General features: G+C 39.3%; 2 protein-coding genes across 8 annotated transcripts in view; both read right to left on the bottom strand.

The window, feature by feature from the left end:
* The window catches only part of LOC109098098 (homeobox protein Hox-B3a), a 52,274-nt gene that overhangs the window by 13,305 nt on the left and 20,414 nt on the right, over window positions 1–18,555 (bottom strand). For 3 of the 7 annotated variants that reach the window (XM_042720723.1, XM_042720732.1, XM_042720721.1), the window contains exon 2: window positions 9,717–9,916. The gene's annotated coding sequence lies outside the window, so the exon portion shown is untranslated. Of the gene's footprint in view, window positions 1–621; window positions 2,228–4,817; window positions 4,964–9,716; window positions 9,917–18,380 lie in introns of those variants that run through there. The other 4 variants (XM_042720722.1, XM_042720724.1, XM_042720726.1 and 1 more) reach the window with 4 other exon arrangements.
* Window positions 10,453–16,291, bottom strand: LOC109089344 (homeobox protein Hox-B4a). Its single transcript, XM_019103464.2, has 2 exons — window positions 14,044–16,291; window positions 10,453–13,025 (listed from the first exon to the last, which is right to left on the bottom strand). Exons 1-2 carry the CDS (start codon window positions 14,465–14,467, stop codon window positions 12,709–12,711), a joined length of 741 nt encoding a protein of 246 aa, XP_018959009.1. The 5' UTR covers window positions 14,468–16,291; the 3' UTR covers window positions 10,453–12,708.

The raw sequence follows: 18,555 nt of genomic DNA on the forward strand, positions 1-18,555 counted from the left end.
GCCGCTCCTCTATTACCTTTGACAGCTTAAGCCTACTGTCGGTTTTAGGGACACCAGTAGTTTTACAAGCAGTAAAACTGAAAAATAATAACAAGACAAAATGGCCATAAGGCCATTTTGGGATACCTGTGGCGCCTTCAGTGGAGAGCAAAGCAAAGGTCGAAATTAGAAGCTGTTAGTAGAATAAGCAGTCCTCTGTTTAGGTCATAAATCTGTCGTCTTTTTACACTTTCAGGCCTCTGCGCGAATCTCCACACTTTTCCAATCAGTGAGCATTTGAGAAATTAGGCTTACTGATGAGGAAACTTATGAGGTATAACGTCGATTTTAAAATAATAAAAAAATAATAATAATAATAAAAAAAAATACAGAACTACGGGCTACTAAAAGAAAAGAAGTGAGGTATGTGGGGAATGAGTCAACTTGTAGCCCTCATCGGTTACCAGTTTAAAGCAAGTGTCTTCGGTTTTTTGAAAACAAAGAAAAAAGTTTTCGAAGTCGGGCACACCCAGGGATGACTCTAGGTCACACAACGGATAATTAATGACTTGTCGGCAGAAGAGCTCGGGACACAAGGAAGAGTCCAGGCATGCGGCATCATTCGAAGCTTGCAAATCTTACCTGACATCCAGCATTCCTCCCGATCGCTTCGCCGAAGATGGGTCTTTGTTTTTGGAATATTTACGCAAAACGACGGAACCGATTGACTGCCATGCAAGGATTGTTTTATAGGTGTATATTAATGGTTGCTCGATGCGAGAAGGTAATGTTTTATAGCTTCCTTGTCGATTTAAACGTTTGCATAAAACAAAATGAGGCTACTTTGTGGATTAAAGCGTTCATAGGCGAGCTGGGAACTGTTAATGCGCGCGCACTCCACTTAGGCGTCCACAACCCCAATACTCCGGGAGCTCGTTTTTCCTTCAGCCGAACCCCAGGCTCTCAGTCTTGGCGTGTGACTGCTCTGGAGCACCACTCACCAGCAGGCGAAAGATTCCACCTCTAGCCTCAAGCTGTCTGCTCGCCTCTCGCTGCTTGCGCGGAGCAGGGTAGATTGACACGATGAACTAGTGAACCAGTGGACTGACAGGACACACAGGGTGGAGAAGCCAACGGGGTTCGTTTGTCCAATAGGGGACTGCACGGCTACGGGGCCAACACATGGGCCATATGGTTATTGCAACCTGCAGGCTTCGGCAAGGGCGAACACGGTCAACCTCATTCCGATAATTGTTCCCTTCCCTGTCGACATCCAACACGTTTCTTGTCTCCTTTTTTCATTTTAAGGGAATGATGCCAAATTCCAATAAATAGCTAAAGCGCGATGCTTAGGCTTTCTCTAGTTTAAAAAAATAATAATCTTGCGCAGTCTTTCATATGGTAGCTTCAGTCGGTTTTGTTTTGCTAGCTTTGCCCTAATGCATGTTGCCTGCATTCACTAGCCTTACACTGCAAACCTTCAGGTCACTACACTTGGCGTTCGTTCTTCGAGGCTTTTGTGTGCTAGGTTGTACACTACCCACGCAGAGATAGCAGAAAACAACAGGCGCGTGCGCTCACACACACAGAGCAGACATAGGAAGTTCAATTATAACTATTTAAAAGTGTGATGATAGTATCCATGCTATTCTTAGCCACTGCATAAAAAGGCAGACGCTGGCTCGAATATTTCCGGCTGAATTCTCTTATCGCGCTCCCCCATGCTCCTCAAATGGATGAAAATCCAGCATGTAGCCTCTGGATAGCGTTTCTCTGCTCATTTTTCATGTGCTTTCAATCGTTGCTCTGTGTAGACCGTTATGAATTAGAGAGAGGTTTGATATTGATTTATTTCCAAATGGGTAATTATTCGTGCATTAGGAGACAGGGGAAACACCTGGAAAACTCACCTAAGTTAACATAAAATAAATTGTAGCAACATACAACTGCTACTGCTTGCCTAATAAAATGACGAATCCAATGAAAGACAAAGGGGCTACAAGATTCCCGTATGGAACCAAAAACATGATTGCATTAGGCCACCATGCTAAGTGATAGATGAGTATTTGCTATGATTGTTGAGCGATTGTTTAGTGATAGAAAAAACACAACTATAATCGTTGAATTTCCAACTATGATCGTTTAGTGCCTATGTCGTTTAGACGACATTTATTTTTTGTGTTTATTTACTGTATATATCTAACATTCCACAGAAAACGGTGTGCGTTATCTAAGTTAGCCATGCCGAAATCTTTTGATTATTATTATTATTATTATTATTATTATTATTATTATTATTATTATTATTATTATTATTATTATGCATTTGAGTTGTCTTGCGTTTTTGTCCGCTCTGTCAAGTGTGGGAATGTTTGCTTTAAATTACTCAATATGATAGAAGGTTTGAAGATTAAATTGCGAAACGGCAGCTTAGTTTATACATCGCTCCATCTTGTTAGTGTACATTTGGATGCAATAAGAGGACAATATGGCCGACATCCAATCCAAAGCCTAAGGAAACTTGCAAGTGATAAACTATCGGAATACAGTCTGATAAAAAGAAAAAAGGCCAACAAGCATATCCAGTCATATAAACAGGCCTATCCATTACATATAATTATCCAAACGCAAAATAAATGGATGTACAATTTTCTGGGTTTGCTTTCTTTATGGGCATTTAAATAGTTTTACTCCACAATTTTAATACTGATGATACTTACATTTCTCGTAATTTGTGCGACTGGCATACTAAGATTTAAAACGTAACAATTATAAATGTCATATTTTAATAATTATTTAATAAATAGAAGGTTTATATTGCATAAATGTTGTTTAATCTGTATCACTTACTTTTGTGACAAACCTAATTGTATAACTACACATGAACAACTTTTTTTTTCTGCATAGATATAGGGACTCCTAATGTCTATCCAAACTGACTGGCATTTTGAATCATTTATTCAACCTCGGCTGTCACTAAACTCGTGAAATCAGATATGAGATCCGCCTGGCGAGTCCCTGCACGAAAAAATGTCCCATCTTTTCGCCCCCTGCGCATCCTCTAAAATGAGCTCGGATGTTGTTTTTGACACAGCGCCCGGCAACAAGAAGCGCTGCTGGAATTATACATTTTGAACGTGCTCGCCGTGCCGGTGTGCCCATTAATATTTGATAGGAGCCAAGGAGTAATTCTAATTTTGCTACACAGAGGTTTGTATTACCCAGGTGGAGTGGAGGTGAATAAAACAATGGCAGTGCTATAAAGCAAAAGGTTGTTGTTGTTGTTGTTGTTGTTGTTGTTGTTATTACTATTATTATTATTATTATAATCCATGCTGCTCATTTATTGCTGTTAACAGTAACAATAACAGTTATAGTTTTATTTTGACCTTTAACCCATAGTTTACAATGTGTGCATGTTTTTATGTTTGTGTGAATAAAATAAAGATCGATTATAACCTCTACTTTGTTTGTGGTTGTCTGCATTGCACAATTATTGCCATCTCTACGAAATAACATTAACACGTCATAAACAAGATTTACTACAGGTAAAGTCGCTCACTTGACAAGCCTCCTCCTCGTTCGCAGATAAGGGGGGGAATCCAGTTCAAATAGCATGCCAGCCAATGAGGCAGGTTTCTGTGCTATTCTTTCAGTTTTCACAGTATTGCAATCACTTGTAAGAAAAAAAAAGGTCTGAAACAATGAAAAGGCTACCAAAGCCTTCTGTACTCAAGCAATTCAGAAAAGTCTACTCTTAAATCAGGCAATATTAAGTTTGTCCCACACACGCAAAAAAAAAAAAAAAAAAAAAAAAAAAAAAAAAGGAATTTCAGGAAAAAAATATCTTCTTTGTGTCTGAAAGGCTAGTCCGTGACCCTCTTTTAGCTTAAAGGCAATTCAAGCTCCTGTTCTAGTTAAGAATAAACTAAAGCAGTAGCTACCCCTTTCTGCTCAGTAAGTGCTCCAATTAGGTTTTTATACCATGAAGAAAAACAGCTGCAGTCCAGGTATGAGACCCCTGGCTATGAGTTTCCTGGCGGGCGCGGACACTTTTATGAGATTTACAAGGCGACGAGGCGTTCCCGTTTTGCCAAATTTAAACAAATCTTCCCTTAATTGGTAATTGCATATTCAGTAACTCAAGACCTGCAGCTGCTTAGCCTTCATATTAGTCGCTGATCCATTGTCGTAAATCGTTCGCGATAATCAACTTGGGGGGCTTAAAGATGAAGGGAGAGGGCAAAAGCGAAGGGTTCGCGGGCCGTTTTCGAAACAGAAAGTCGGCGAGCCTAAACGGTAATCCGGGGAATCTCTTCCTCGTTCCCGCATATCGTCGCTCGCCCATCATTTTCAAAGAGAAATGATTTATCGCGCAGACGGCCATAAACAACACAACTCCCTCACAAATACACAATGGCAGCCCCGCTGCCGCTGACACACATATCACTATAAATCAAACGAAGTAGCTGGCTGAAAAGACGGTGCAGAGAGTGAGAGAGAGAGGGACATGCAAAGGAAGGGGGAAAGATGGTTTACGTGGGACGGCGAAGAAAAGAAGAGTAACACGCTGCTTTTCAAAATATATATACATGATATGAATTAGGAGCACGGTGTATTGCTATGACATGTCGCATCACTCCTGTTGGCAGCTGAATTTAAACGATGGAATGGGTTTGTGATACATACATGCATGATGACAAGGGATGGCGAGGATGAGTATTTCTGGACGATATTTACCACAACACCACAAAACAGCAAATAAATGCAAGGAGTCGGGTAAGCCTGGAACGGTGGCGGCGGTCGAAGTGGCGTTCCCCGTTTCCTCGTATACTCACAAGCTTCACACGGTGAGACGCTCCCCCGTCCAAATTTGTTTTATTGCAGCCTCTGTGAGGGTCTCTGCCTGTGCTTTTTTTCGCTCCGCTATAGGGCTTGTTTTTAAAAGGACAGTTGAATTTCACGTCAGACACTAGGAGACCATGTCTGCGATATTCCTGACGAATACATATCTATTCTGCAACCACTGCATTAATTATTTAATGAATCACGTGACCAGGAGGGGGATGGGGGCACCATGGCTTGCACGCTCGCGGGATTACTATGACCCAACACTCCACAGCTACACTACATGCTGTTATGTCCTTTTTATTCGTAAAATGAAATTCTTCATACTATTCAGGACAAAGGTAAAGAAAAAGTTTGTTACGGCACGAGCCTATATGTGGAAATGGTAACCTATATGGTATGCATAGATAATTATAATGGGTTAATTTGCGTGCAAGTTTTCTGTCTTTTATATATTTTTATTACAGACATTTTTGATTAAACTTTTTTACTTATATTAGTTGCGTATTCAGTCATGTTCCTGTGAAATAGCTAACATTTGTAATCAGCATTTCATATTTAATTTAGTTTTTACTACTTTGCGATCATTTTCAAGCCAAAATATTGTCCTTAATATTATATTGATTTCTTGTTTGATTTCCTTGCAACAGTACTTTGAATATACATTAAATAATGATAAATAAAAAGAGACTCTCTCTCTCTCTCTCTGTGAAGAAATTCTTACGATAACAAGCACTCTGATGAATGGCTGTTGGCATTACAACTGATATCACATACCCAATTTTCATCACTGATTCTTTGCCAGCTTATTTAACACTACAACCACGCGTTTATGACATTTTATCGAAATTAAGTCAGTTTAACGGTTTGAACATTTCCAATGCAGAGAGCACCTTTGTAACAAGTTGGTAGTTTTGTAGATGTTTGATTTAGCCCAAATTTATCCACATTCAGGTATCAAGCTGTTTTTTTTTTGTTTGTTTGTTTGTTTGTTTGTTTGTTTTATTATTATTATTGTTATTATAATAATATTTTCTTGAGTTCTAGGCTGTGCAAAGACAGGTAGCATGCGACTAATAATGGGGAGAAAATCTCTTTTGGAAACCCTGCCGCGAGCCCTAAGCAACAATAGTAGGATGCCCTTCTGCACAGCACTGAGGAAAAACGGAAACAATAGACCTGGGGCTGAGTCAAAAGAAACGGAGCAGTACAGAGACTTTGAAGGTCAAACAATAGGCTGACTTGCTGTTGTGCTTCGAAGAAGTCTAGCAAAGAATACGCCGTCTTTTCTATAGCTAATTTCAGTCAAAATAGCTCGAAGGAACGAATAAGACACGCGAGTAAAGTGTAGCCAGCTTCGCAGCAGTTTTTATCAAACGCAATTAGACTATTTACCAAAGAATGTAAATGCAATAAAGATAAGCTTTATGAGCAATTGAACCTCTAGATAGTTGTGGTGGTGTAAATACAAACAAATGCATATGATGTATTTGTATTTGAACTATATGTGAATTATATCAATGTCAACATTAAGCACCACTGTCTATCAAGATTAAAGCATGTTATGTATGTGACTGTTGACTGCTTTGTAAAAATAAAATTAAATTGTGTGATTCTCATGGATAACGAGTGCACATTTGCTTTTAAAATATGTGACTTTAAGAATTAATCACGATATATTTTTCAGGTTTATTAAAAAATGTTATTATAAGGTCTGTATTTCAGTTTTTAATTATTAAAGAATGAAAAACTGGAAGTGCATGCATGCTAGTAATGCTCAAAACAGAAATAAAAAAGTCCCCAATAAAAAAAAATCATTTGAAAGTACAATGCGATTGTTTTGTTCATGCATGTCTTTAAATTCTTTTACGACATTGGGAATAGAGTAAAATAGGTATTTCAAATAGTGACCAAATCATCTGCAAGGTTAAAACGAAATAACAAACATCTAGAAACCGAATCTTTAAAATAAACGTCAAAAATGGGATAGGAATTATATAAAAATTCGAGAACTGTCTATTAATATATTCTGTGTCGCCAGCTTTTTACAATGCCAGTAATAAATTCACTGATATTTGTTTAAGAGTTGTAATTTACTAAACGTGCATCAACAAGATCAACAGTAGGCTGATAATAAACATTATTATTATTATTATTATTATTATTATTATTATTATTATTATTATTATTAGAAAAGACAGAGTTCATATTATAAAGAAAAAAAAATCAGTCAATGAATATCCCAGATTTTACAGGCGCTTAAGTAAACAGAACGTTTGGCTAAAGGCTAGGTTTATACAGAGCGGCGGAGATTGATTTACGGCACTGAGCATACCCTCTTATATTGGCGACTGTAAATCTGTCAAAAGCGGCAGAAGGCGTAGTGCCTTTTTAAAAAATTATATTCTTTGATAGGGAGACTCGCAGGACAGCTGCTTGTTGAGGTAAACGTGCGTTTTCCATGTGTCAGGTTCGTTTGCTATGAAACTGCAATCGGGGAAAGGATTTAGATTAACCCAAATATTGTTTAAAATGTAGCGTCTTAAATTATTATTATTATTAGCAATAACAATAATTTTAATTCAAAATAATAATGTATTAGATATTTGCACGTGCTATCAGCGAACCTAATCATTATGACTATAATGTGCAGTAGGAATAACTGCAGCATGCGCGAACTGTTAGTTGCACATTAAATGAGAAGTCACGTTTTCAAGAGCCAAGAGTAACAAATAAAGCACCTGAATATTCCTCTTTAGTGAGCTCACTCATTACTCTTCGCTATCTCAGGAAATAATGGAATCTGTATCGCAGCAACCATTCAGTTAGTTAAATATTAATATCGAATGAAGAGGAGCCCGGCTGGAGAGATACGGAGAGTTAAAGAAATAAATCCACGCCTAATCTGCATTTTTTTTTTTTTTTTTTTACAAACAAGAGATTAAACATATTTACTGAATGATTGTAGTAGACCAAGTGTAGATAGAGATCGGTAATAGTACAGTAATATTGATGAAATAGTAAATTAGTTATGCAGCAGAAAAGGGAGGGGTTGCTTTTTGCTGGCAATGTTAACAATGGTGATTTGCTTTACTTAATATGTGTCTCTTTAAAACGCACACAAACACGCATGCACGCACACACACACACACACACAGGCTCTCAGCCCAGGCCCACAAAGCTGGAAACGCACACAATATATCCCATATTGACTATGCGGTGCTGACCTCCGCTCCGTGGCTTTTCACAATAATAATTCAGCAATGCACGAGGGCTATTTGTTTCGCAATTAGCGGCGTGAGCTAAAACAGGCACCACACCATCACATCAGCGTTACAAGGCCAAGCGGCGAGCTTTCCAACAAACCTTGAAGGAGGGAGTAGAGACCAGAACAACGAGAACAAGAGGGAGGGGGCTTACGTGATACAATGCGAGGCGTTGTCACACAAAATAGCCATCATATTTCTGGAGCGGAAGGCCCTCTTGGCCTCTCTCACAGTGTTACAGCTACTGAAATACATAGAAAGGAAATCGTAAAGTAATCTCGCGGTGTGCATTCTGCAGGTCTTGACACGCATTGGTGACTATTCGGGCCTTTCACAAGCTGCTCAAACCAAAAGACGAGAGAGATGTTTAAGGATGGGTCTTTGCAAGGCCACGGCTGCTGTTGTTTTAAGGGCCCCAATAGTTTACTAGACTGAGTGAAGAGATAGCACGGTGCCCTCGGGTTACAGTGCCCCGGCCGCGCTGTTATGACAAACTCGCCCTAGGACTTTGTTGACCATGTAACACGTAGCGCTGTCCTGTCCGCGTCGGGTCAAGGGTTTCAGGAGGGTCAGTCTGAGCCTTCGCAACAGACCTAATCGGTCAGAAAAAAACGTGTCCTCCAGTTGAACCCATTGCTGCCATTCTGCCTGCCTGCCTGCTGCAAGAATCGATTTTTTTTCTGTCATCCCTCAACTTCCCTCAATATCAGTTTCTATATTTTTGTCTTTTTGCCACGCTTCGTGCTACACAGGTCCGCAGAGGGAGGCGAAAGCCGTAAACCAGAACCACTGGCCCTTTCTCCAATACGCACAAAAAATTGATTTGCAGGGGTTAAATGGCGGTGAGCCCGTATCAGAGCACTGGTGCTCATCTAAGCACACAACATGCAGTTGAAGCAATTTGCTACAAGTCATTTGTTTTAGGCAAATAGTTGCTCTCGAGACATTCTCTTCGGTGCTTTTCATTCCTGTCTGACCAACAGAGCATCGAATAATTTATTCTCGAAACCAGCCACTTTGCACCTGTGTGCCACCCAAGCTCTCTGATGGAATAAAAAGGCGTTTTAGGGTGGGGAAAGACATACACACGCGCACACAAACAACGTGATATGCAAAAGAAATAAAGTGTCATTAATAACAGTCATCAGGGCAGCATGTCATATTGGCAGCTATGAGACTTAGGTGTCTTACATAGTGCATGTGTATGTGGCACATTGCAACTCATGCATATTCACAGTGTTTATATAGCTAAGACACACATGCGCGTTCACGCGCACACTAAGGGACAAACAGACGCTCGCTTGCTTGTTTTTTTTTTTTTTTTACTCCATACTACTTCAGCACCAACACCCACAAATACACCATGTAACAATGCTACAGATGCGTTACTCCAAGACGAAAAGGAAAACATCTTACCACTTAAGTTGTGATGGCACACACCTAGAAGTTATCACAAACACACGACAACCGGTTCCCAAAAGCTACCCTTTCTGTCAAAGCAGCCATAAAAACCATCCGTGGCGCAACACGACAAATGTGCCTCTGCTACCCAACTGCGAGAAGGCCATAAAGCAATAAAACTCAAAACACTAAAGTGCTGCAAATAAAAGAAAAGTACTGTACCTTAAACGCTGCCATCTTTCGTCCTGCGAAGATTCTCCCTCGCGCTAACATTTTTAATAGATTCTTCATGGGACATCCCTCGCCAAAAAAGTTTTCTTGTGGCATGACTTGGTGAATAGAAGATGGTGGGGGGGGGGGGGTGTTTTCAAGTGCCCTTCAAGATTTCACTCCCCTCCTAGCAGAAGGTCCGAGCAGTTGTGCTGCCGAATGACAATAGGAGAGAAGACTTGTTTAAAGAGAAGCGGTGATTAATGATTTTTCTGTATAATTCTCACATTTTTCTTTAGGCTTCTGTCTGCAAATAATGGTGGTGAACTTTTGAGGCCCTCAAAAGAAATCTGTTCACTCCTATTCAAATCAGTGTGGCTTTTTTTTAAGAAAATAAAATATGTGTGACAACAATAGGATTCCAAGGTCTATACAGATGCCACACGCAAATGCATCTATTTAAGCTCTCGAGTAGCCTACCTTTTGAGAGACACATGTTAAAGATACATTTAAGTTGGATGGAAGACTTGGGTCTATATATATATATATATATATATATATATATATATAGACCCAAATAGACCCAAGTCTTATATATGCAATCAGCATTAGCCTAGACAATAAAACAAAATATTATCAACTATATTATCAAAAAACAAATCCGTACACAACTGTGTACATTTGACTATTTCAACTTTCAACTATGGTCTTCATATTATTTTATTGCCTCATATTTTTTTCTTTTTAAAGTGTTTGACGTTATGTCCAGACAGCATTTCATAAATAAAAGGGAGAAAACAGACAAATGGCTTTAGCGGGCTGTGTGGCGAAAAGGCCTGTCTGATATCAACAAGCAAGTAATAGAAAATCTTCTCGGTGCCACGGAATGCTAGAAGACCAATTTAAGGCCATACTTTTGTGTAAAGTTCAACGCCAGCAAACGGAATGTTATTTTCTCCGGCTCTATATTTTCAATACCTGCTCTGAGAAAAGAAAATGAAAATTAATACAAGGGCTGCGCCTTCCAAAAGGAGCCATTTGTCTTCTTGATTATCTATTTGGTTGTCAGGGTTTGAGCTATGGCACAGACCCGCTCCTTTGTAATATAAAAAAACACACAGCTTGCGCTGGCAAACAGTCGCGAAACTGTTGTGCAAGAATTACACTCATTAAAGCATTAAAAGCCCACGAGCCGAGAAACTATTTAACTTCTGCTTTTTTTTCTAACATGGATCCATATTTTTAGGCGCATTCATGGCATCGTTGAGCAGAGGGTTTGTGCACCGTTAAATTAAGGAGAGACGAGACAGAAAGGAAGGTTTTTGTGATTTAGAATAAGATTACAAGGCGTAATGTACCAGGATTACTTGCAATGCAGCGATATAAATCACTAGAGAGATATGCAGTGATCTTCAAGACAGGCGAGTGCTACAAGGCTAACGAAAATGCTCAGTGGCAAGCCAAATTCAATTAAATTGTGTTTTTAACAAAACAGAGGACGATGGTATCCACCTATACAAGAAATGTGTATTTAAAATAAGCATATCTAGCTTTAAAATCCACAAGAAGACATGACACATGAAGAAAGATTATACTTTTCCGCCATTTATTAAATTTCTAGAGCTATTTACATGTAACAAAGGTAAACAGTGAAAGGTACAAGCAGAAAGAAGACAAAATACAAACATGTAAGAGGAAAAATGTACAATTCATCAGCGAGAAAACTGATCTTTGGAATGTAAAAATAATAATATAATAATAATATTAATAATAATAAAATAAAATGAATAAAATAGAGAAGAAAGAAAGAAAGAAAGAAAGAAAGAAAGAAAGAAAGAAAGAAAGAAAGAAAGAAAGAAAGAAAGAAAGAAAGAAAGAAAGAAAGAAAGAAAGAAAGAAATGTGTTGTGCACGTCTATGTACCATAAAACAAAACGAGGGTGGTAGTGACATAATAAAGAATAAACGAAAATATAGTGTATTTACTCATGCAATATACGCACCTTTCTCTATACACCCTGGCCACATTTAACTTAAATTTCTTTTCAACTTACAAATGTTGAGATTAGCTATTGCAGATATTTGCCATTAAGTCCAAAGGACTTAAACTTACCACTTCATAAAACTAGACCAAAAAATACAAATAAAAAATACAATTGAGGTAATTCAAATAGTACTTAGCAGTGCTCTCATTAAAATGCTTTGCGTTGTACCGGTTTTGGTTATGCATATCTAGCCGTCCAGCTTCATTGAACTTTTATATTATATTTAATATGAATAACAACTAATTAGTAATTTGCTGTTCTTAAACTGAAATGTTCTAAACAGGCGAGTGAAACAAGTCCCTGTATTTGTAATGAGCGACAAATGGACCACACGCACAATAAACCCTCAGTCCCATTGGCATTGCATTCAAAATGCAAATAGCAAATGCAAAATAACCTAATTGCTACAAAATACAAAACTTCATATCAGTTGAAAAACACTCGGCTAGTTATTTTCAAGCCAGGGGAATAAAGGGAGTTAGAAAAGGCTTCTTGACAAAACAGAGCGACTCATTTATTAAGCACAACGCTAGACGTCGAGGTAATGGGCAGGCCTACGGTTCATCCTTTGTACCACAGAGTAAACATGACAAATGGGGCCGAGTTTGGCGTGATTAAAGATGAAACACGGATCCATCTTCACCAAATCTGAAAACTATCTGCCGCCTTCTGTGCTTATGGAAGGGGCGAGTGAGCAGGAGAGGCGTGCGGGATAAAAATGGGAACCAGAGTGGGAAGGCAACCCATCTATAGTAGCATTTGAGTTCGAGGCTTCACCCATTTTTAGTGTTTAAAAGATGAACAATTTCTTTGCTCCTTTCCCCCACATCTTCCTCCTATTTTATCCCTGTAATTAGAGTGCAGGGGAGAGTTGGGAGACACAACGCGGGTAAAATCCACGTTCTACACTCCAGAAAATTAGATTTTATAATTGTACGTGTTTGGGGCAATAGTGGAGGGCTATAGACTTGGAGGAGGTCCGCTTGGTCGGTTCTGATTGCTTCCCAGTGTCGGGCCGCTGCTTGAATTAGTGTTGGCAGAGCTGCTGCGTATTTTAGTGTTGGGAAGCTTATGGTCCTTCTTCCACTTCATGCGCCGGTTCTGAAACCAAATCTTAATCTGTCGTTCGGATAGGCATAGTGTATGGGCAATCTCCACCCTCCGTCTGCGAGTCAGATAGCGGTTGTAATGGAACTCTTTCTCCAATTCCAAGACTTGCTGCCGCGTGTAGGCTGTGCGTGAGCGCTTGGGTTCACCCCCTGAGTAGTTTGGGCTCACTGTTGGGATACAGAGAACGACACGTTACAAAAAAAGTATAACACAATCACACACAGCCACACACACATACAGCCAGTCTCACACGTACGTTGATATGTACACTCCAGTTCATGAACAATCAGATGCACAAACACTATGATAATAGCCTATAATGTAATAAATGTATTCAAACATGAAAAAAATGTATCTGTCTATCTCTTATTTGCAAGTATACAATGTGACTGTTTAAAGGTTCGGTTATGCAAAAATGGCAAACAAAACAAAAAAAGTGGCCATTGTCTATTTAAGATAAGCAATGGCGTATTGTCGGTACTTTATTGCTCAGAATAAGTCAGTAATGGCAGCACAAGATAAAACAATAGGGATATTACATTTTTTTGCATAAGAATTCATAAAAAATACATATTCAGCAATTCACTACGAGGAAACAGCATAATCTATAGTTGGCTATGGGCGACTAATGTTAAGCCGTGATTTTGCAAACACGGAGTTTGCCCCTTTTTCAGCGCACACCACTGCAGCTCTATGAATGCAAGCACTAATTATCGCGGAATAATAGTTTATAAAAGAGTCCGACTGTTTGTATTGCCATTAAAGTTTTATTATCGTCCGCATAACTATTACTTTTTTAGCCCCCATAAAACTTTTTTTTTATTATTATTATTAACGATAGTTAAGTGACAGTGTAAAGTACACATTGATCCGTCCAGTCACTTAAAATCAAATTACTAAAACATAAAACTTAACTTATGGATTACATGAGAACTCATAAACCTCTTCTCGTGAAGAAATTAGAACGAGAAAGTTGCATAGACCCCGAAAGAGCTTAAAGAAGGAGTGCAATAAAAATTTATGGAGGGTGTAATTATATTGCCCTGCAAACAGACGATCGTAAATCTCGACCAAGGACAACTTCATAAGGGGAGCAATAGATTTAATGCCGGACATTAGGCTTTCTAAAGTGGCTGAGCTGTCTGCGCACGGAAACACTAGTAAGAGAAGTTTAGCTGCACTTACCGATGTTTACGTGGACCTTTTTCATCCAGGGGTATACCACGGGATCTTTTCTTGAAGTGACCGTTGAAGTGTTTTGGCTAGTGGGAGTCTGACCGCAGGCGGGCGGAGGGCTCGGAGTTACCGAGTCGCAGTGATGGCTTGGTTCAGGGAGAGGGGTCGAGAGTGCGGTTGTGGGTAGAACGTGAACTCGCGGAGAGATGACCGCAGCAGGCTGCCCCGGACCCTGGCACGATGAGTAGGGTGGGTCGGCGCAGCCCGACCGCTGGTGGTAGATCGACTCATGCTGGAACGAGGGGTCTTGCCTCTGGGCGCTGTAGTAGTCCGGAGAGTGACTGGGTAGGTAGTCGCTCTGGGAATATTCCTCGCAGGGTGGAAACTTGGGGTCCACATAGTTAGAGTTGATCAAATAGGAACTCATGGCCATTAATTTCTTTGAATTGCACACAAAATATACTAAAATTTATATGTATCCCTTTACTCGTTTTCCTGTTTCGTAGAACCCTCCTACTTTCTGTCAAGTGAACAAAGTTAAGGGTCCATGTGACATCGTCAGCCAATGGCGTGGATCTTCGCGATTCCCGGATAAGGAAATGGGATTAGTCAGTTTAGACCGCGCTCATCAACTCGCATTTCAGAATAGTCCAAAATTCCATACTTTCTCATACGTTGTTATGCGCTTGATGAGATAGTGAGTAAATCAAAACAATAACAAGCGAAAGCAGACACAGCGAAAAGGCAGGCTGGAGATCCTACCAGCCCCACAGAAAGTCACGCCCCCAGTCCCTCTCAGTTCATCTGCACATTAAGAACATGACTACACCTCTACAAAGAGCTGTTTCGGATTTGGCGAATAGAAACACTGCTTAATTTTGGCCAGTGTTCATGAAAAGCGGTACCAGGAGAAAGTGATGCAAGAAGCTCGCCTTGGCCAAGCTCTTAAATGCACTCGCTAATAACGGTGAGACAATGGTCGTGGCGTGAGCAGCGTGTCAGAGATGAATCTGGGCTTGTTTAAGATCGATAGAAAATTCATCAACTAATTCAGGTTACAAAGCCTCCTAAATCACAAAGGAGACCTTCTGCATTTAAACGGTGTCTGCAGTCATTCCACTCCAAACAGCGCGTTTATCCTGTGTGCCAAATCTACACACACTGAATAGTAATATGTGTGCTAAATTTACTATTAACACCAGCAGCAAATGTTTCTCGATGTTTACTGATAATAATGTTTAAAAATCACCGAGTTCAGATAATCATTAATCAGTGCAAATCTGTACAGATTATTATTATTATTATTTTGCTCATTTTTCTAATTTCGAATTCTTTAAAAGTCTCACAAAATATGTGTGACATCATGAGCGCCCTTCGGTTCTACACCACAATTTACAGAAAGAAAGAAAAAAATGTTAGGGGGAAGAAAACTTTCGTTTATGCTTCAGTATTCCACTGCCAAACAGTCATTAAAATCAAACCGAAAGTTATTGTGTCATCTTCTTTGCCAGCTGAAGTTGAAATGTAGCCTATACATCAACTACATACTCCCCTAGATACGAATTTGTGACTGTGCGTCTGTTTACACAAATCCGGATCTACAGGGTATATATAGATGACAGGTATCTTCTTGACAGGTATTGAGAGAGCCTGCTCACCTTGACAGTGCCTTCCCAGTGTCAAGTGTTGCACCTGGAACAGTTTGCCTCCAAGGATATCAGCAATCTGTCTCGCCACTTAATGGATCGGTGCTTCCTTTATAAACTTTGCTAATGGTTTGTGGTAAACACTGGCGTTTTTCTTGTACATTTCTCCCTCTACATAGAAACTAAACACACAACCTCAGAGAGGAAAATGGAATTTTCCTACCCTTGAACTCAAACTCTTCGTCTTTTCAATATATACTGAACGGCCTAAGCATACACCTTTGTCGTCTTGGTGTGCTCATTTTTTTATTGTCAAAACGTTTAAAATCCTAAAGCAAAACTGTTGGAAATTAATAAAACATACTATTACTGAACTAAGACTTACTAAGACTTGAATTTTAAAATAATTAATTAGGATCTAACAAACAAAGCGCTTACAGGCCAGCAAGTAAATGCGACCGCGACAGATCTTAACAAAGGTCAAAGCAAGCTGAAGCAGCCACTGAAATAAAACATGTGGGTTTTATGGCAGGTCAGCTCTGTTTGTTGCCGGCAAACACCAGTCAAACGGCGAATAAATAGCGAGGTGAGAGGGTATAAAACAATAAAATATGCACATAGGGCAATACCAACGGCAAACACCAGTCAAACGGCGAATATTTTACGAGGTGGCTATTCGTACGAATTTGTACGACCTCACTCGTACGATTTCAACGATTTGCCTAGACCCCAGTGACGGGTAGGTTTAGGGGCGGGGTTTGGTGTAGGTAATTCGTACAAAAATCATACGAATGTGCAACTCGTAAAATACGTACGATTTGACAAAAATCGTATGAATTTGTACGAGTGTGGTCGTACGAATTCGTACGAATTAGCCACCTCGTAAAATATGTACGAATTGCCGTGAGATCGGGCTGGGAGTGTGTAAAACAATAAAATATGCACATAGGGCAATACCAATACTTCTCTAACCCCCTGACACCGAGCAAACCTTTTATGACTCCTTAAACAAGCGTTTCTCTCACCACACACTCGGTCACTCATTTCATGAAAAACGTTCTGAAATAAAGAACTTCTAATTCATTCTGAGGAGTTTCTCTTTGTTTTAGGGATGCACCGATATTTCAAGGCTGGGTTTTAGATGTACGGAAAAGGTAAGATTTCCTTATTTAATTCTACAGTAGGAGTAAGGAAAATGGGGAAATTGGAAAAAAAACGAAAACGCATTAATTTTTCGATACTGCAGTTTACTTGCTATTTAAAATCATCGACCTTATCCGATTTATTACAGCAGCAAGCATTGTTACATCAGTAAATCTACACAAAAATGAAAGATAAACATACAATTGTTTGTAACTACTTATTGCTCCGTTTCCCACATTTCATACCTTAACGAAAAGAAAGTTGTACTAGAAACAAGTTACTAGAGTTACTAATCTAGTAAAAAAAAAAAAAAAAGTCACCAGATAAACATCGTAAATAATATTGTGTCCAACGAAATTATCGTTGCGTACCAAAATATTTTAAATTAACAAGCACCATTTCACAATCATTTGTAATATTCGCTATAATTTTCCATGAAGCACTAAAACAATGTCAAACAGCTAACAATTTAAATGAATATTTTCGATTTTACATGATATGAACATTTAAAATAATGATTCAGTAAATGTCGAAATATTGTAATAATATTGGAATTTTATATATATATATATATATATATATATATATATATATATATATATATATATATATATATATATATATATATACACACACACACACACACACTGTTGGCAAATTTAAATCTGGAGGGTTTCTGTAGAGCCTTTGTTCTTCTGCGGCACAGCCAAAAAATGTAAGCTACTAAAGATTATAAAGAGACTCCAGAGAATAAACAAATGAAATGTATTATTACTTGTATCAATATAATATCGAATAGTATCGAAATATTCTCAGACGATGGAAAATCTTTTTTCATTCACTGAGCAGTTTGAATATGTATTAAAAAAAATTGTATCATATCAAAGAAATCTCTAGCACCCCTAGCGTTTGGCAGTCAAAGCTCTGGCAATTTTTCAAATGGGCCTCTGCCATTTTCAGTCCTTTTTCAACTTGCCTGACTCTTTTCTTCTCTCTCAATTCGTTTTGATTTCTGCTAGGTAATAATCGTGGCGACCTTTTCGCATTGAAGCACGTTAGCATCCATATCCGAGTTGAAAACGGCTAATAATTTAATGTTTACGTGGCTCAGATTTTACTTCGCATGTAACCTATACCTTATTTCACATTTTATCGATGCAAATGTAACAGCAAAGGAGAAAGTTCAGCCTTGGTGTCCACTCTAACCCTTTCACCCCCTGAAGTCCCCGACCTCGCCTTCACCCCCGTGAGCCATCTCCTTCTAAAAGCCATGGGGACCTCGAGCCATCTGCCTCATTATGGGGTTAATGTGTACACCGACAGGCATTCAAAGCCGCGGCTCAGAGACTATAGCCAAGGTAAATATTCACCATATAAAACCCACACACGCAACAGTGCAACTCCGTGGGGCTTGAATTCAAAGTCATAACTCCGTTATGATAGGAGGGGGGACCCATACTCTCGCCACAGTGTGCGCGAGCACGTGGTCCGCCCAAGCAAACACCTGCAGAAAAGAGAGCTGCAATATGCAAATGAAGCGCCTTTTTCTTTACTTACTTTTTTTGATTCTGAGCGTTGCACATCTCATTTCGGTAGTCTCTCGCCCATATCTTCACTCCTTTGCAGTACGCGGTCTTTGCAAGGGATTGTCGCCGCTCCAAATCCCTTCTTTTCGTTTCAACCGTTCCTGCGAGTCCCTCAATCTGAACCCCCCACCCTCCTACCCTCACTC

The sequence above is a fragment of the Cyprinus carpio genome, chromosome B3 (assembly GCF_018340385.1).
Source record: "Cyprinus carpio isolate SPL01 chromosome B3, ASM1834038v1, whole genome shotgun sequence".
NCBI classification, from domain to species: Eukaryota; Metazoa; Chordata; class Actinopteri; order Cypriniformes; family Cyprinidae; genus Cyprinus; species Cyprinus carpio.

Bases quoted from the DNA above. Each gene is read 5' to 3' on its own strand.
- LOC109089344 (XM_019103464.2), bottom strand. From the start codon at position 14,467: ATGGCCATGAGTTCCTATTTGATCAACTCTAACTATGTGGACCCCAAG. The intron at 13,026-14,043 runs GTAAGTGCAGCT...GTATCCCAACAG, and splicing joins AAAGGTCCACGTAAACATCG to TGAGCCCAAACTACTCAGGG.